This window comes from Balaenoptera borealis (genome assembly GCF_965194805.1).
Source record: "Balaenoptera borealis genome assembly, chromosome: 6".
Classification (NCBI taxonomy): Eukaryota; Metazoa; Chordata; class Mammalia; order Artiodactyla; family Balaenopteridae; genus Balaenoptera; species Balaenoptera borealis.
This window is the reverse complement of record NC_138863.1, coordinates 32,594,870-32,615,307: the sequence shown is the minus strand read 5'-3', so window position 1 is coordinate 32,615,307 and position 20,438 is coordinate 32,594,870. Positions and strand designations below refer to the sequence as shown.

Here is a 20,438-nt window from a genome sequence, read left to right as displayed (position 1 = left end):
AGGGTTGAGACTGAAGGCAGGAAGGCCAGTTAAGAGGTAATTGTAATAATTCAGAGAAAAGCATCATTAGAGCTTTGGACCAAGGCAATGAACTTAAGAAACAACATGGTTATGCTCAGAAAGCACAAGTACTTCATTTATAAATACAATTTCAGAGTTCTTCACCATTAGATTATTTGTAACAGGTTTATAAAGGTTGAAAATCAGTATTAAATCTTGAACTCAAAATAAGATTATGTATTATTGATTTCTATTCATAAAAGAGTATTCTTGTAGTTTATACTTAGGAGTGCTTTTATTTTAAAAATTTATAGCTCATTTTAAATCATGAGCCTAAGGATCTTATGGAGTCAGGATTTTGGCCTTTGAATGCTTGGGGTTTTGTAAGATGCACTTGTTATCATCCATACATTAAAAATGTCTCCTTTCTTGGGAGGTCATTTCTAAAAACACTATGTAGACTTATATTGCCACTATATTTAAAGTAAGATGAAGAATCTCAAGAATGTTTTTTTACTTGTGATTTAGTTGGTTTATTTAAAATTACATTTCATATCTTTGTCAGAAAACTGAACCATGAATTTAGATTTTGCTTGTAGTAAACTTTCAATTTTTCAAGTGAATATTATGTGTAAGATGTGTAAAACTAGTCTGGTCACCTTAAAGATAAGAAACTCACAGATAATCCTCATTTAAAGTATACTGACTTTATAGAATTTCCAAGTTAGAGAATTCATAGTACAAGGCAAGGATTGCTTTTACCAGATTATAAAGCCTTGAAATTTAAGCTGGACTTTTTCCTATGTTAGAGAGAACAATTGGCAGCTGTTTACAATAGACATTGACTAGGCAAATTGAGGAGTGGAAAAGATTTCTGGAGTTTGGGAAATATCAGCAAAAGGAGCTTAGACTTATGGACAATAAAGTCCTAGAGGTGGGAAAATTCTTCTAAATTCTTAAATCCTCATCACATTAGGAACAAGGCCAAAAATTCCAGCTTTGTCTATATGCCATGTCCTAAGTAAGCCCCAATTTTATAATGAGAGTCAGTTAAAAAAAAAAAAGATTGCTCTTTTAGAAGTTAATATATTTTTCTGCCCAGTTAAATCAAAACGTTTGTAAATAGAAAATGGGACAATTAAGGACAAAAGGAACTACTCTTTTAAATAACTAAAATGGAATATTGGGAAATCTAATGTCTTCTTGCTTGTTGATTTAACATTTTTGGAAAAGTGTGGAGGAATAGTTTCACTTAGTCTTGAAAATCAGTTATATTTAAATGTTTGTTTATTATTTTGAAGTTACTCTGGTTTTTCTAATCACCTCTTTTTAGCTCTTCAAAAAAAATTAAATATAAAAATGAGTGTTTCTGATACCATCTATAAATAAGAGAGAATGAAAGAATCCAAAGCTGCAAGTGAAATGATGTCCAGACTAAAATGAAACATGTATTTTTAGAACATGGTTATATAGTATTAGGCAACCTTGGTAGTATACTTTGTGACTTGTGTTTATTTTATAAAATGCTTTATTTTATGTTGTAGGGTGGTTCAGGAAGAGGCTAATAATATTTACATATGTGTTTATGTGACTACTGCTAAGATGCTTCAGATTTCTTTGTCTGCAGTGAATGCCTTTTACTCAATGTAAAAATAGTACTAATACTTCATGTTAAGCATTATCTGAAGAAGAGACTATTATAAAGTATAATTGTCATTTAATCATGGAAACTCTTCACAGTGCTTCTTTGCTATTTGAGCGTTTTTCTTAACAGAGTTAGGGAAATAAGTATACAGTGGCTTATGAAAAGATTCTGAGGCTTTAGAGATAGTATATTTAAAATGCATTACATATTTAGAGTTCTTTACATACTTTAAAGCTGAAAATGCACATTGACTTTCTGGTTTCAGAGCCCAGTGAAATAGGGTGGATATCTGATATTACAGTTTTATAGATTAGGGAACTTCAGAGATTAAATGAAGTGCTTCATGTTACAGAGGTGGAACTTAGTATGCAGGCTTCTGACTTTGAATCTAGGGGGTTTTAATGTGAGAGGCACATGCAAGGAGCCAGTTACATCTGGTATTGGCTTTTGCCCTTAAAGAACCATATTGTCTTCTTACACAGAAACCACTTGTCACAAAATATTGATGTATTGCTTTAAAAGAGTCTTCTATTGATGCTCATGCTTGGGGTTCTACATTCACCTCTATCTTTCTCCTTTCCTTTTGCTAGTTATCTTCTCTCCCTCTTCTGATCAGATGGCTTAGGGACCTTATAGGTAGGTGAATATTGTTTATTTAGTAAAGCAGTTAACAGATATTAAACTAGTTATAGGTACTTCATTTTTATTTGCTAGTTACCATTTCTTTTAGAAATGGTATAGACACGTTGTATTTCTAAATAGTAGAAGGTGAACTAATCTTATATTTTAAATATTTTCTTTAACAATAGCACAATTGAAAATACTAAATAGCCTTTTTCTCTCTCTCTTTTCAGTAAGCCTCCTCTGAAGTACTAACCACTCTGCTCTAATAATCTTCTAAAATGTCACTATCCATTTGGTGGTACCATGCAGAGAGGAAGGCACAGAATATCTGGACTAAAAGAGCTTCTTTAGGATCTGAGCTGAAAATGTAGTTACTTTAAAGTGCCACAGATTTTCGTCCTGTATTTAAACACCTTTCTTATTTTGTTCCCCTTACATTGTAGGGTAGATGATGTGCCTCCAGGAATATCTCTGCTTCCTGATAATATTCTGCAGGTTCTGAGGACCCAGCTTCTACAGTGTGTTCAGAAAGTGGCAGATGGGTTAGAGGAAGAACAACAAGCCTTGTCAATTTTGCTTGTCAAGTTCTTCATTATTCTTTGCAGGTATCTGGTACAAATAAACTAGTTATCTGTTTTAAATAATTATTAGCAAACTAATAATGCATTTATTGGTTATTAATGATGTATGTTGTTCATATGGAGCTCTCAAGGATGAATGCAGCTTTTGCAATAGGCTTGTGGTTTGTTATTATATTGGAAAGCCTTTTACTATACCTACTTAGAAAGATTCAGCCAGGATAAAAAATAATTGCTTTAGAGTAAAGACAATGACAGGAGTTTTTACTTAAGAATTTATTGCACTGATATTTTCTATATGGACCTCACCAATAAACATGTACATACACATTTTTATACTGTGCATTATCATTTGTGAAATGTATTTTTCTAGTCTTCCATTTTATAATTTTACCAAAGAAAGTATAATTATTCCATAGCTTATATTTCCAGATTTATAGATGATTAGGTCTGTGGTACTTAAATTTTGGTGTGCATAAATGTCAACTGGGAAGCTTAATAGAAGTACAGAGTTTGAGCCTTACGTATGGAAGTTCTGATCCAAAAGAGCTCAGGCATTTTGAATTTTCACACATTCCATTAATCTTCATATAAGAATTTGAGAACCGTTTGGGTAAGGGGCATCACATGCCTCTTAAAAATCTGTCTTCTTTTCTTGTTCTTAGAGGAAAAGCTTTCAGTCTTTTACCATTTAGTATGATATTTGCTGTGAAATTTTTATATATAGGTTTTATTATGTTGAGGTAGTTTCCTTCTGTTCCTAGTTTGCTGAGCGTTGTTATCAGGAATGGTTGCTGAATTTTGTCAAATGCTTTTCTGCATTAATTGAGATGATCGTCTGGGTTTTTTTCCCTTTATTCTGTTAATATGGCATATTACATTGATCAGCTTTCATATGTTTAACCATCCTTGCATTCCAGGAATAAATCCCACTTAGTCATAGTGTGTAATATTTTTAATATATTGTTGAATTCTCTTTGCTAGTATTTTGTTGAAGATCTTTGCATTAATGTTCATAAGGGATGTTGGCTTGTAGTTTTCATGTAGTCTCTTGTTTGGCTTTGGGATCAGGGTAATACTGGCCTCATATAATGAGTTAGAAAGTGTTCCTTCCTCTTCAGTTTTTGGGAAAAATTTGAGAAGGATTGGCATTAGTTCTCCTTTAAATGTTTTGTAGACTTCATGAGTGAAAACATCAGATCCAGGACTGCTTTTTTGGGAGAGTTTTGATTACTGATTCAGTTTCCTTACTAGTTGTAGGTCTATTCAGATTATTTATTTCATTATGGTTTAATCTTGGCAGATTTTGTGTTTCTAGGAATTTGTCCATTTCAACTATGTTATTCAATTTGTTGTTGTAGAGTTGTTCATAGTACTCTCTAATAATCCTCTTTATTTCTGTAGTATCAGTAGTAATGTCCACACTTTCATTTTTGATGTTAGTAATCTGATTCGTCTCTCTTTTTTCTTAGTCTATCTAGCTAAAGATTTGTCAATTTTGTTGATGTCTCCAAGGAAATAATTTTTGGTTTCATTGATTTTCTCTATTTTTAAAAATTTATTTTTATCTCTGCTCTGATCTTTATCATTTCCTTCTTTCTACTAGCTTTGGGTTTAGTTTGTTCTTCCTTGTCTGATTCCTTAAGTTGTAATATTAGGTACTTGGTTTCTTGTTCTCTTTTTTTAGTGTAAGCACTTATACCTATAAAATTCTCCCTTTGCACCACTTTCATTGCCTCTCATAAGTTTTGGGAAGTCATGTTTTCCTTTTCATTCATCTTGAAGTATTTTCTAATTTCACTTGTGGGTTTCTTCTTTGATCCATTGATTATTTAAAAGTATTTTGGTTAATTTCCACAGTTTTGTGAATTTTTCAGTTTTCTTTATGTTATTGATTTTTAACTTCATCCTGCTGTGCTTAGAGAACATACTTTGTATATCTGTCCTTTTAAATCTGTTGAGACTTAATTTGTGGCCTAATATAGTGTCTATCCTGTGAAATGTCCCAAGTGCACTTGAGAAGAATGTTTGTTCTGTTGTTGTTGGGTAGAGTGACCTGTATATTGTTTCTTAGAGCTATTAGATTTACTGTGTTAAGTCCTCTGTTGCTTTACTTATCGTCTATCTAGTTGTTTTATCCACTATTGTGGATGAGGTATTGAATTCTCCAGCTATTATGGAAGAACTATATATTTCTCTCTTCAATTCTGTCAGTATTTGCTTCATATGTTTTGATGGTCTGTCATTAGATATGTAAATGTTCATAATTGTTATATCTTTTTGCTAGTATAATACCTTTGTTATATATAATATCATATATACTTTTATTACATTATATTGTACCTTTTATTTTATTTATTTTTAACATCTTTATTGTAGTATTAACTGCTATACAATGTTGCGTTATGTTTCTGCTGTATAACAAAGTAAATCAGCTATATGCATACATATATCCCCATATCCCCTCCCTCTTGCGTCTCCCTCCCACCCTCCTTATCCTACCCCTCTAGGTGGTCGCAAAGCACCGAGCTGATCTCCCTGTGCTATGAAGCTGCTTCCCACTAGCTATCTATTTTACATTTGGTAGTGTATATATGTCAGTGTTACTCTCTCACTTCGTCCCAGCTTACCCTTCCCCATCCCTGTGTCCTCAAGTCCATTCTCTATGTCTGTGTCTTTATTCCTGTCCTGCCCCTAGGCTCATCAGAAACATTTTTTTTTGGATTCCATATATATGTGTTAGCATACGGTATTTGTTTTCCTCTTTCTGACTTACTTCACTCTGTATGACAGACTCTAGGTCCATCCACCTCACTACAAATAACTCAATTTCATTTTTTTTTATGGCTGACTAATATTCCATTGTTTATATGTGCCACATCTTCTTTATCCATTCATCTGTCAATGGACACTTAGGTTGCTTCCATGTCCTGGCTATTATAAATAGTGCTGCATTGAACATTGTGGTACATGACCTTTTTTGAATTATGGTTTTCTCAAGGTATATGCCCAGTAATGGGATTGCTGGGTAATATAATAGTTCTATTTTTAGTTTTTTAAGGAACCTCCATACTGATCTTCATAGTGGCTCTATCAATTTACATTCCCACCAACAGTGCAAGAGGGTTCCCTTTTCTCCACACGCTCTCCAGCATTTCTTGTTTGTAGATTTTTGGATGTTGGCCATTCTGACCGGTGTGAGGTGATACCTCATTGTAGTTTTGATTTGCATTTCTCTAATGATTAGTGATGTTGAGCATCTTTTCATGTGTTTGTTAGCAATCTGTATATCTTCTTTGGAGAAATGTCTATTTAGGTCTTCTGCCCATTTTTGGATTGGGTTGTTTTTTTGATATTGAGCTGCATGAGCTGCTTGTATATTTTGGAGATTTATCCTATGTCATTTGCTTCGTTTGCAAATATTTTCTCCCATTCTGAGGGTCGTCTTTTTGTCTTCTTTATGGTTTCCTTTGCTGTGCAAAAGCTTTTAAGTTTCATTAGGTCCCGTTTGTTTATTTTTGTTTTTATTTCCATTTCTCTAGGAGGTGAGTCAAAAAGGATCTTGCTGTGATTTATGTCATACAGTGTTCTGCCCATGTTTTTTCCTCTAAGAGTTCTATAATGTTTGGCCTTACATTTAGGTCTTTAATCCATTTTGAGTTTATTTTTGTATAATATGGTGTTAGGAAGTATTCTAATTTCATTCTTTTACATGTAGCTGTCCAGTTTCCCCAGCACCACTTATTGAAGAGGCTTTCTTATCTCCACTGTATATTCTTGCCTCCTTTATCAAAGATAAGGTGACCACATGTGCGTGGGTTTATCTCTGGGCTTTCTATCCTGTTCCATTGATCTATATTTCTGTTTTTGTGCCAGTACCATACTGTCTTGATTACTGTAGCTTTGTAGTATAGTCTGAACTCTGGGAGCCTGATTCGTCCAGCTCTGTTTTTCTTTCTCAAGATTCCTTTGGCCCTTCAGGGTCTTTTGTGTTTCCATACAAATTGTACAGTTTTTTGTTCTAGTTCTGTGAAAAATGCCATTGGAAATACTTTGAGCATCTTGAAGACAGTTATTTTGAAGTCTTTGTCTAATAGATCTTTTTCAGGGAGTTTCTGTTGATCTCTGTTTTTCTTTTGACTGGGCCATATTCCCCTATTTCTTTGTATGCCTTCTGATTTTTGTTTTTAATTGAATACTGGACGTTTGAATCTAAGAATGTGGTAACTCTGAAAATCAGATTTACCCCCTTTCCCGGGGTTTGCTGCTTTTTGTTGTTACTTTTGTTTATTTGTTTTATGTTTTGATCATTACAGACTGTCTCTGTGCTGAGGATCAACCTGAGTTGTAAACATAAGGTCTGCTCAGATCTACTCTGACCGTTTCCCTCAGCATGTGTGGTCACTCTCTAATTTTCCCCATTTATGCCGTTACTTTTGAATGTCCTAGTCTTTAACATCTGGCTCCCAAAAGGGGAAAAAACCAAAAGATGAAGGGGGAAAGGGAAATGGCCTTTAAGCCCCCTGGAAATTACTTCAGCCAGAGGGGGAGGCGCTTGTAACAGGTGGTGGGGATGTGCAATATCAGTGCCTGCCTGCCTCTTTGTCTGCACCTCTGTAATCAGAAGGAGCAATCAGTGATCAGAGCACAGATCTCCAATATGTTGAGGGCAGGGTCCTTTTTGCCCACGTTGGTTTCTTCAAGCTGTTAGCAAGCTGCTCCTGGACCATGTGCACAGCTGCTTACCACATGTCTGGGGGTGGCAGATTGATAGCTGCTACTGTGCTAATAGCTGAAATTGAGCAGAAGTTAGGACATTAATTGCAATTTATCATCCACATCTTCCCATAGAAGTTGCCAGCCTTCAACAGAGACTCAAGGGTTCCAAAATAGTTACATCAAACTGATTTTGACAGTGTAACTGTTTTCTAGGTGGGGAGACAGATTCCTGGTTCTTCCCACTTGGCTATTTGCCTGGAATCCTCCACAGGGGCTTTGAATTTTACCTCTGCCTTTACTCTTTTCTTTCTCAAAGATGTCATGCCATTCAGACTTCTTACACTAAGTTCATTAATTTAGTTAATTTTTCCTGTTCCTTTAGCATTTACTGGATTTTAAGATATAAAGTATTTTTCAAGGTCACAATGTCTCAGAACACAATAGAGTATTTTGTCTTAATAGAATTTTTTTTTAATATGCCAAGAAAAAGACTGGTGATATTAGATAAGAGTACATGTTAGCATTTTACATGTCATACCTCAGTCTTATTAAAAATGGAATAAAAATGAGGGCCATATTTTAATTAAACACCAGGCACTTGTTGACACACTGCTTTAAACAAGGCATGTACTGTGCCCTCTTGGAGTATGTATAGATACCCACCCTTCTCTCAAGGCTTTTTAATATAGATGAGGAGATATATTATGAGTCTAAAAGGGGAACTATAATTTCAGAAAGCAAGATGATAACTATAAAACTGCACCACATGAGTTATAAAGGCAACGATATGTACAAAAAACCAAGCTAAAAATGTACATAGGAAAATAACAAACCTGGAAAGAAATAATCCAAAATATATATAGTTGCTAACATTGGGGTTGTAAGAATATTAGTGACTTTTTCTTTTCTATTTCTACTTTGTGATATTTTCCAATTTTTTATAATAAACAAATGCTAATCGGCATGTCTTTCTTAAACATTCTCTGTTTATAGTAGTTAAATGGTGCTTGAGGTGTGTTTTGCATTCTCAGTGGGAAAGCAGTTATATAACCATATTGATTTTAAGTTTTAATGACTGTTATTTGTATTTCATTTGCCAACATGTGTTCCGAAAACCAACCTGAATTCATGAGCATACATTTTTCTCACTATTCATATGTAATAAATATATGGCTATTCTTTTTTTTTCCTCACAGAAATCTATCTAATGTAGAAGAAATTGGGACTTGTTCGTATATCAATCATGTTATTACTATGACAACACTCTATATTCAACAAGTAGGTGTGAATTAATATATTCTTTTCTGTTGTTTTACTGAGAGTAACTAGTTTTTATTTTTAAAAATATCATAGTAAAGTTAAATGTTTTCAGAGGAGGTAATAATTGAGAAGATCATTAAAATTATCAGTGGGTACTTATATATTTCAGGCATCTTATGCATATTATCTGAAAGTAGACAAGCAATTATTAATACATTTTGTTATTTTAATTTAAAAGTTGAAGTGTTTTATAAATGGCTATTTTAAATGACACAATTTGTCATTTTATGTATTTATTATTTATTCATCAAATAACCCTCTTATTGAAAGCGTCTTCTTTTTTGGAAAGACGTTTGTCTATCCATTTGAAATCCTTCCTAGGAAATATTTAAAATTTGAGAGGTTATATCCAACCCATATGATTAACTGACCCTTTACACACTCAAATGGAACTTAGGCTTATTTGAATAAAAATGAGTTATTATTATTAGATGAATGAAACATGTAGTCTTTTAATGATGTTGGTCAGTATGTTATACAGCTTAACATTTTTAAGTACATATAATTTTATGTTTAAATTCTCAGTTAAAAAGCAAAAAAAAAGAGAAGGAATTGGCAGATCAGACATCTATCGAAGAATTTGTGATCCATGCGTTGGCATTTTGTGAAAGTTTATATGACCCATATCGGAATTGGAGGCATAGAATTTCAGGGTATGTCTTATAAATCATAATGTTCATTTAAAACCTAAATATCATAATATATACAATTCTTCAAAGCAGGTCTCATTCTCTATGAAAGCAGTTGGTAAGATGTGTCTAAGACCCCATCCTTATCTCTGAGGTAGAGAACTACATTGGAGGTAATGAATTAGTGATAAACGCCACTTCTAGATAATAAATTTACCCTGAACTTTTATTTTGTAATGCAATTGAATGCTAATAATCTGATGGTAAAATCTCAGAGCACAGTAGCATCAAGTAGAGTGTACATATTTTTCAAGAAACTTTATTTTTTTTTAAAGCACATTTCATGATTTGAAAAAGAATTTTAACAGTATTTTGTGTTGTTGTTGTTGTTATTTAACTATTTATTTATTTATTTATTTATGGCTGTGTTGGGTCTTAGTTTCTGTGCGAGGGCTTTCTCTAGTTGCGGCAAGTGGGGGCCACTCTTCATCACGGTGCGCGGGCCTCTCATTATTGCGGCCTCTCTTGTTGCAGAGCACAGGCTCCAGACGCGCAGGCTCAGTAATTGTGGCCCACGGGCCCAGTCGCTCCGCGGCATGTGGGATCCTCCCAGACCAGGGCTCGAACCCATGTCCCCTGCATTGGCAGGCAGATTCTCAACCACTGCGCCACCAGGGAAGCCCCATATTTTGTGTTTTTATTTTTAATTGTGGAGCTTGTGTCAGTCAGAAACCAGTGTTTAAAAAGAGAGACTATAATACAAGGAGATTGTTAAATAGGTATTAGAGAACTCAAAAAGCAAAAGGGGGACACTGATGTAATACAGAGATAGTGACTTCAGGAAGCAGCTACTTCCCTGGTTCTGTGGGAACAAAGGGAAGAGATTAGAGTTATCAGAAGCTAGAAGTTTTGGAGAAGAGGTCCTGCAGTGCCTGGTCTGAGACTTCTGAGGAAAGAGTCCTAAGCCAGTGCTGCTATCACTGAGCAGCCATGAAGAGGCTGGTTCTGGTATTGCCAAAAATAAGCTGAAGAAAGAAACCAACTGTGAATGCCATAGTTAAGAACTGTTGGCCAGTAAAAACATAAGGAATAAGGCATCAGTCCCCCTTTCACTCTTTCAACTTTCCAGCTCCATTTAGTACCCACTATTGATGAACCCAAGAGTGAGGTAGCTGGAGAAAAGGAAATATAGTTTGTAGAATGACTGTCCCAGCATCACAAAGCAGGTGGAATGTAAGATGATGGATTTGTAGCTTAGTGACAGTGGCATAATTACCGGTACACAGCTCAAAGGGAAGAGTTTAAAAACTCATGTATCTTTCTTACCTGTGGGCAAAGAATAGGAAGAGTTGTGTTATCACCTACAATCAGATCTCTTTTTTAGGTCTCCCTAATCTGCTGTACTTTAAATCTCAAGATTTTTTCATTTTCAGTGTAACCTGACCCACTTATAAACAATTCCTACTTCCTGCAACATTTCGTTACTAGAATGTTTGATTTTTTTATAGGCTTTTCAGGATTTTTAGGGTAGGATACCCTCACTTTGAATAGCCACCATTAGATAACGGTGAAGAATTGGTAACTGAGAGAACATGTATGTAGACTATGTGGTAATACTCTGTATGTTCTATATAGTAATGTTTTATTGAAATAACACATCCTTTAGGTAAAGCAAGAAGTGTCTAATAGAATTAATAGGAACAAGCACTCCAGCTATTAAATATAACAATTCTATCTGCTTATTTATACATTTGCTTTCCTTTATGTGTTGAAAGTTGTTGTCTTTAGTCAGGGTTCTCCACAGAAACAAAACTAGCAGGCCGTGTGTGTGTGTGTATGTGTGTGTGTGTTTGGAAGAACTTCATTGTAAGCGATTGCCTCACATGATTATAGAGGCTGGCAAGTCCAAATCTGCGATGTGGGCTGGCAGCCTTGCCACCCAGGGAAGCCAGTGGTGCAGTTAGAGTTCGAAGGCTAGAGAGCCAGTGTTCCAGTTCCAGTCCTAGTTTAAAAGCAGTCAGGCTGGAGGCCAGAACTGATGGTGCAGATGAAGTCAGAGGGCAGTCTGCTGGAGAATTCCCCCTTGCTTGGAGATGCCAGTCTTTTTGTTCCGCTCAGACTTTCAACTGATTAGTTGAGGCACTTTCTGGAGGGCAGTTCCGTTACCCAGAGTTCACCAATTTAAGTGTTAAATCTCATCCCAAAACACCCCCAAGTTGATACATGAAATTAACCATCACATCGTTCTAATACTTTTCTTGATTGTTTATTAATGGGAAGGTACTAGTGACCTTCTGATTACTTCCTTTTCTATTGAACTTTAATATGTCTCTTTTTCCAGTGAGAAAGTGCTTTGCATTTTTCTTGGCAAAGATTTATCCGTCAGGATAAGCTGCAGTAACAAACAAGGGGTTAGAATAACAAAGGTTTACTTCTTGTTCCTGTTCTCTGTCTACCATGGTTGGTAGGGACCCTCTACTCACCATAGTCACTCAAGATCCTAAACTGACAGAACAGCAAGCATCTAAGGCTTTGCTAGTTACCATGTGAAAGAGAAAAGAAAGCTCTGAAATGTCTCACATTGGCAGTTTTAATGCTGTCTGGTCATGACATATGACATGTCTCACTTTCATTCAGAACTCATTGGCCAAGACTAGTTACATGTCCCCATCTACCACAGTGAGACCAGAAGAAGGGAGACCAAGGTGGAAGTTAGTTCTACCCTGTGACTAAAAGGAGTAGACATGGAAATAGTTGGCAGACAGCACTGTCACTACCTTTTCCCTCTGCCTCTGTACTGCTCATAACTCTAAAGATTCAAAGAGAGGAGCACATAATAGTGCTGCATTTGTAGCCTTTCTACTCATTTAGCACTTTGGTTCTCAACTAATCAATGTTCCCTCTATTTTGACATTTATGCCGAGATGCCTTAAGGAAATTGTCTCTTCCTCCCACTATTGCTACTTCCCCATCCCCCACCTTAGCCTTGTCAGCAATGGCAAATCTAAGATAACGTTTTTAAGTTTTGAAACAGTGACAAAGAATTTTTATTTATAGACAGGAAGACATATAGAAGGAGGAACATAAGGAGAGGAGTCTGAAAATGATAGAAGAGAGGCTTTTAGAGGAATCCTTAAGAGCAAAATGAATTTAAAGGTGGGAGAAGGAGAGAAGATATGAAAAGGTAGACCCGAGAACAAATTAAAATGGATTACATAAAATTGGTAATTGAAAACAAAAACAAATTTTTTTTTTCATTTATTTATTTTATTTTTGGCTGTGTTGGGTCTTCGTTGCTGTGCCCGGGCTTTCTCTAGTTGCGGCGAGTGGGGGCTACTTTTTGTTGCGGTGCGTGAGCTTCTCATTGAGGTGGCTTCTCTTGTTGCGGAGCACGGGCTCTAGGCATGCGGGCTTCAGTAGTTGAGTAGTTGTGGCGCACAGGCTTAGTTGCTCCGCGGCATGTGGGATCCTCCCAGACCAGGGCTCGAACCCGTGTCCCCTGCATTGGCAGGCAGATTCTTAACCACTGCGCCACCAGGAAAGCCCCAAAAACAAGTTTTGAGAGCCAAAAACAAGAAGACATTTAAACATTATAACATGATATAGAAAGAGAGTTATAATGTAAGATGACAACAAGAAGGAGAACAAAGAGTAGATGATCAGTGGTGGCATTTCATGGGTGCAGTGTATATACCAGAAATTATGCTAGAAGCTGTCCATGTATTATTTTTAATAGGTATAACAATTTTGCCAGGAATAGTATGAACTACTTCTGAGGTAAATGGTAAAAGCAGAGAGTGAGACTTGGTTTTCTTTGACTTTGATAGAAAAATGAAACATAGTGGAGATAAATCATGTACTTAGGAGAAATCTATATAGCTCATGGAAGACCTGTACAGGGGGACTATAGCAATAACTTAGACTTTATATATTAATCTGATTCTGAAGTTAAATAGAAATTTGGAATGTATATATTTTCTTATTGTTTGTGCTTGTTGCTTACCAACACAGCTAAAACAGATTAGAACAGATTTAATTAAAATTAACATAATTATGTTTCTTATTTGATGAAATATATGGATGTTTTTCATATCTTCATGTGTAATTTGATTTAATTAATAGATTTGATTAATCTGTTAGGCCAATTTTGATTTTATTTGTAGAATCCGTCATATTTAGAAAGATTTCTCCAAATGGAACTAAAATAAGTATAGGGAAAGAAATCTTTCCTGAAAATGACTTATTCATTCAAGCATTTATTTAAAAATATATTTATTGGGACTTCCCTGGTGGTCCAGTGGTTAAGACTCCATGCTTCCATTGCAGGGGACATGGGTTCGATCCCTGGTCAGGGAACGAAGATCCCGCATGCCTCATGGCAGCCAAAAAACAAAAACAAACAATATATTTATTGACTTCCTACTTTGTTCCCAGTGTAAGTTCAGTAGGACTCATTGTCTGCCCACAGACTAAAATATTTTTTAAAAACATTATTTCACCAATTTTTTTTTTTTTGGCTGCATTGGGTCGGCACGTGAGATCTTCATTGAGGCATGCGGGATCTTTCGTTGCGGCATGCAGGCTTCTCTCTAGTTGTGGCGCGCAGGCTCCAGGGTGGGTGGGCTCTGTAGTTGTGGTGTGTGGGTTCCAGAGTGTGTGGGCTCTGTGGTTTGCGGCACATGGGCTCTAGTTGAGGCTCGCAAGCTCAGTAGTTGTGGTGCACGGGCTTAGTTGCCCTGTGGCATGTGGGATCTTAGTTCCCTGACCAGGGATCGAACCTGCGTCCCCTGTGTTGTAAGGCGGATTCTTTACCACTGGACCACCAGGGAAGTCCCGAGAAAAATAATTTACATTAAGTTATGTCTTCGGGCTCCTACTGGCCAAATCTGGGACAGACAATATATATGCAAAAATAATTAATTAAAGAATTATAAACCATGGGGGAAAAAAGGAATTCACGAGTCCATACCAGTGATTGATAAAGATTGAGAGAGAGAGAGAGAGAGAGAGACAGAGGGAAAGAGAGATAGGGGAGAAGAGAGGGCTTTTGCTTACATTAGAAGGTCAAATGCCAGTTAGTAATGTACAGGGGCTGCTGGTCTTGGGAAAAAAATCAGCATTTTGCACACATCATAGGAAAGATATGGATCAGGATGCTAAGTCTAGGGGCAGGTTTTGATAAGGAACATGGCTTTTGCATGGTTTTAAAATGTTTCTCCACAGATTACTTATTTGTTGCAAAGGAAAAATTAGTAGTTATTTTGTACAGTACTGGGTAGTACATTGACTGGATGATCAAAATTAACATCATCATTGAGAAGCAGGTGGACATCCTGTGCCTACAACTGTGATACTCTAAGAAGGACCCATCATTGCTTGCATAATATTCCAGCCAAGAATGCATAATCTGAATCTTAAGTGTATGGAAACATCAAGCAAACTCCAAATGAACAACATTTTAATGAATAAAAGGAGGGGTTAGGAGACAGTATTCTTTAAAAGTGTCATAAAGAAAGGCTGTGGAAATGTTTCAGATTAAAGGATGCTGAAGAGATGTGACAGCCAAATGCAATACCTGACCCTGGACAGGAAACTGTACTTAGGGGTGGGAAGGTGGCAATGCTATAGGACATGATTAGGTCAGTTGACATACTGGATTATGAATGGTAGATTAGATAAATGTATTACATTAATGTTAAGCGTATTGAAATTTATAACTGTACTGTAGTATTATGTAAGACAGTATCCCTATTCCTAGGAATTATCCACTAAAATATTTAGAGGTAAAAGGCTATATTCATAATTTTCCCTTAAATGTTCTGAAAAATATTATAGGTCTGAATATGTGTATATATAAATATATATCTCATATATAGATATATGTGCATATATATTTTTTTCAGGGGGAGTGAGAAAATTATAAAGCATTTAGGATAAAGTTTTAACAATGAACCTGGGTAGACTATACTTGAAGTTTTTTGCACTATTTTTATTCTTGCAGCTTTTGCAAGAGCTTGAACTTATTTCCAGATAAAAAGTTGAAAAATTAAGAAAAGTAGTTATGTTCTAGGTATGATGGGAACACACACACACACACACACACACACACACACACACACAAAAGCACAGAAAAATTGACCAGGGGACATAAACTTAGAAAACTGAGATGCAAGCAAACATTTTGCATCCCTCTCAGCAACCTGTTGATATGTATTGGCATCAACTAGGTGCTAAACGCTTGGCCCAAATATCAGCTAATAATGGAGCAACCAAATATACTGTGTTCTAAAAATGGTACATTATTAGCTGTTTTGTCTTATCCTATTGAAAACATGCACTGCAAACTACTTATGCTTTAATATTTGTGTTATGTATAATAGTTTTCACCTCTTTAATTTAGCTTATTAAATTTTAGCACAATTATAATGGAAATTATTTATGTTCATATGTTACATCTAATACAGAGCCTTTAGAATGAGTCATTAATCACAAATTGCAGGAGTACATTTTCATTATGTTAATCAAATGAGAAGCTTTATTTTTGTTTGTAGCACAGGATTTTTGAATAGGATATATCCAATATATTAGTTAATATCATAATTTATAATAAATGTGCAAAATGTAAATAATCGCGTGGAAAAACCTAACTGAAAGCTAAACCAGATTTCATCCTTTTAAAATTAATTTTTCTACAACATGACTAATTTTTTTAAGGCATGACTCAGTTTTTTATTTGAAACTCTAGTAATATTTGTATTGTTGGAAACACATAAAAATTTTTGATAATGATCTTAAATAGGAAGATCCAATAATGTTCTAAGATGTTATATTTGAAATTAAAATAAATACAGAATTATGATAATTCTTAAGCCCTCTACACAATGGAAATAGGCACAGATTTGGAAAGCAGTGCAGTGGCAAATGGTATCTGATATGATTTCTAGTGAATCTGGATATTAGATCTGGATCTTAGAACTCTTTAGTGTGTCAGTACTAAGTCCAGCTGTGCCTATCCTGTTCGGCTTATTCCGTGATCAATTGGCTTTTCTTTCTGTATAATTATAAGGAACAATTGTAATAATTATAAAGAAAATAATTTCAGTACCTTAATTGAATATTGTTCAAATTGTTGAGAAGAAGGCATCTTAATCCAGTACTTTATCAGTAGATCGTATTTAAATGTATGGAATTTCTATGTGGCTGTTCTCCAAATATTTTCCATTTTTGTTGGCTCTAACAGTGTGTGTGTTTTTTTTTTTTAAGATTTAACAAAGTTTATTAAATCACTTGCTCTCTGTAAAGGCATGATTTTACTACTTTTTTTAGTGAGAGCAAAAAGATTTTGGAGCGTATTTATACATTAATTAATTAATTGAATTTTTGAATTTTATTTTATTTTTTTATACAGCAGGTTCTTATTAGTTATCCATTTTATACATATTAGTGTATACATGTCAATCCCAGTCTCCCAGTTCATCCCACCACCACTACCTGCCCCGCGACTTCCCCACCTTGGTGTCCATAGGTTTGTTCTCTACATCTGTGTCTCTATTTCTGCATTGCAAACCGGTTCACCTGTACCATTTTTCTAGGTTTCTAACAGTGTTAAGAGCTTGTTTAGGGGACGGAAAAAAGTCTGGTTTTTTTTTTTTTTTTTTTTTTTTTGATTTTCAACAGTCCACCAGTTGCTGATATGTCATTGTAACAGTAACCTTTATTCCCTAAGCCCCACACCCACCATGCCCATCTAAAAGATTCATTTTGTGTTGAATTGAAATGTTCTTTGTAAATGCACATGCTGTTTGTGTTGGCCTTACCGAAGTCTGTAGAAATATTTCAGCCATCAAAATTACTGAAATTGTGATTAAAAACAAAAATAATCCCAGCCCTCTGGATCTGTATCCTTCAGGTGGAAGAAGCCAGTGGTATGGAGTCTTTGTGTCCAGATAAAATTTCAGAAAGTGGCACAGAGTAGCTTGATTTCTGATAAATTTCAGCTGCACTGTAGGAATAAGCTACTACCTTATGTATCAAATTAGCAGTACTACTGAACTAGTTCTTTTACATTTTGGAAATTTTAAATGGCTATTTCCTTTTTCTATTTCCAGTTGTTAGGAAACTTAATGTGACTGCTACGTTTCACCGTTAATTGTTTTAAATTTTTTGTGTAATTCGAAAGAAGAAATCCTTTCAGTTGGCGAGCATTTAAATTAGTGGCTAGACTTCCTTTTCAAGATTATGCCAATCCTGGTGATGTATTATTCAGTACACAAATCAAAAGTAAAATATTAAATTTATTTTATAATTGTTTTTGTAATTGTGCCTTCTCTACTTGCCCATGTTGTAATTTGGTATTAACTTCTTTTTAACGATAGACGAATCCTTAGTACTGTGGAAAAGAGCAGACAGAAATATAAACCAGCTTCTCTCACAGTGGAGTTTGTCCCTTTCTTTTATCGTAAGTAACAGCTCTAATTTCTCTTGCTTTGATTCTGATGTTACTTTGATTGTTCCTTATTCTTACTCTGATTCTGACCTTGATTCAGCTTTGTGTATTTATAAGATAAAGATTCTAAGAAACTATTACTGGAGTACTTGATTCATGTTTTGTTGTGATTATTCTTCTTGGTCTTACTTAATTCATTGTTCTCAAAGTGTTTTTCTTTTGAGAAGAGCTGAATGTTTTAATGACGGTATTATATTTTAAAACTTCAGAATTTTTACTGAAAATAAACTTGAGAGAATTGGTCCCTGTTTGTATGACCTATATGGACTCTAGCTTTCTTTCTTTAAAAAATGATTTTGCCATATTTTAAGAATGTAGAAAATTTTGCAGAATATAAAAGGAACACCTTGTGTTTCCCACTCACATTGGTCAGATCTTAACGTTTTGTCATTTTGCCATATTTGCTTTAATTCTCTCACTCTTTTTTTTTTTTTTTCTAAGAAATAAAATAACACAAATAGTGCCTGGAAGGGCAGTTGGTCCTGTCCAAAATATGTATGACATTTGGTCCACGCCAAAAGATCCTTGATATTTGGTCCTGTCCAAAATGTCCATAAGACATTTGGCTATGCCAAAAGGTCCTTGAAATTTGCTCCTATCCAGATGAACATATTTGGTTCATGCCACATGGTTTTGGGTAGGACCAAATGTCAAGGACTTTTTGGCATGGACCAAGTATCTTATGGACATTTTGGACAGGACCAAATGTCTGCTAACCAAATAGTCCTTTGTTTGATTGCTTGGTGAAGATGATTACAGTGCCCACTTTGCTTAACCACCAGTAGTGATACTGCCTTCAGCTAGATAATCAAACTCACATGTCCACAGTAGGAAACCCAGTATGCCAGTGGAACAGTGTAGGTGTTTCTTTTCAGGAGGAGATCTCAGAGCATTCCAAGGGCTTTTCTTGGGTTTTCTAAGTGAGGGTATGAAACCAAATTGGTGGGTGTGTGAGCCACTCTGGCTTTGAAGTACAGTATCCCATAGAAGGCATGTATAGCTTATGAATGTACCCATGAACCCATGAATGTAACTTCCACATCCTGGGAAGGGAAATGCCTAAATTACAAGTTGCAATCAGGGAAGCCCAAGGTTATTTTATAGTTATCATAGCCTTCCTAGTCCAGATCAAGGGCCGTTTTTACCATAAGCAATGTTGCCTGGTAGCTCATTTGTCACTCATTGATGGTCCACATTTGTCAGATTTCCAGAAATATAATTCTTGGTCCATTTTCCTATAGAGAAGGAGAAAGGGTTTTTCCTACCCTTTGTTAATCAGTATTCACAGTAGTGATAGTGAAAATTTTCAATTGTAAAGATGTTTTTCCTTTTGCAATTTTGCAAGATATCCTTGGAATGATACTGTGGCATAGGGTGAATATCTTATTTTTCAACATTTTTTCACTTAATATTTTGCATCCATTGATGATACTTGCCTGGATCAGTTGTCTTATTGAGGGTTGCAATATTGTGGTCTTCAAATTCTATCCTTACAGTTCTATCAGCTGTTGTATTCTGTAAAAAAGAATTTTCCCTCATCAACTGGGGATAAACTATAGCTGTTCCAAAAAAGACTGGATAAAGTACTTAAATCTTTCCCTTTTACTGTCTGTTTTCAAAATGAGTTCAAATAATAGTTACTTCTAGTGGGGCAAATAAGTTTTATTTCTCTCTTTTTTGTGTATCACTGTGGACTCAATGACTTTTATTTATTCAGTGTTTTACAATCAGGTTATAGTTTTTGATGCTAAAATTATTCCATACTTGATCACTAAGAGCATTTTATCCTATTCAGTTTGCCTTTTCATTTAATTGAGTCTTTTAAAACACAGAAGCTTTAAATATTAATAGAATCTAATTTATAAATTTTTTTTTATGATCTGTGGTTTCTGTGCCTTACCAAAGAAATCTTGGTTACCTCAAGGTCGTGAAGATTTCCTCTTATGTTTTCTTCTATTAGGTCAGTTACCTGTTTTGAGTTAGTATTTTCTATCTAGCATAACGTTTTTCATTATTGTTCCAGCAACATTTGTTGAAAAAGCTCTTCTTTCTTCCATTGAGTTACCTTGGCACATTTGTCAAAAATCTGTTGACCATAAAACATGGGTTGATTTCTGGATTCTCTTTTTGTTTCACATGTCTAACTTTATGCTGTTACCACGCTGTATTGATTATTGTGACTTTATACTAAGTCCTGAAGTCATTAACCTCCAACTTTGTTCCTCCTTTTCAAATTGTTTTCACTATTTTGGATCATTTGCATTTTTATATATATTTTAGAATCCATTTTTCAGTATTGTTACAAAAAAGCTTGCTGGGATTTTGATTGGGATTGTATTGAATCTATGGAACCATTTGAGGAGAATTGCCACCTTAAGAATATTGAGACTTCCAATTCATGAATCTGATATATCTCA

General features: G+C 35.1%; 1 protein-coding gene across 2 annotated transcripts in view; it reads left to right on the top strand.

Moving 5' to 3' along the window:
* Positions 1-20,438, top strand: part of NBEAL1 (neurobeachin like 1) — a 165,629-nt gene that overhangs the window by 20,267 nt on the left and 124,924 nt on the right. For both annotated transcript variants that reach the window (XM_082397018.1, XM_082397017.1), the window contains exons 3-6: positions 2,713-2,874; positions 8,763-8,844; positions 9,412-9,539; positions 17,891-17,973. In XM_082397018.1, the coding sequence (XP_082253144.1) occupies positions 2,713-2,874; positions 8,763-8,844; positions 9,412-9,539; positions 17,891-17,973 (455 nt within the window). The remainder of the gene's footprint in view (positions 1-2,712; positions 2,875-8,762; positions 8,845-9,411; positions 9,540-17,890; positions 17,974-20,438) is intronic.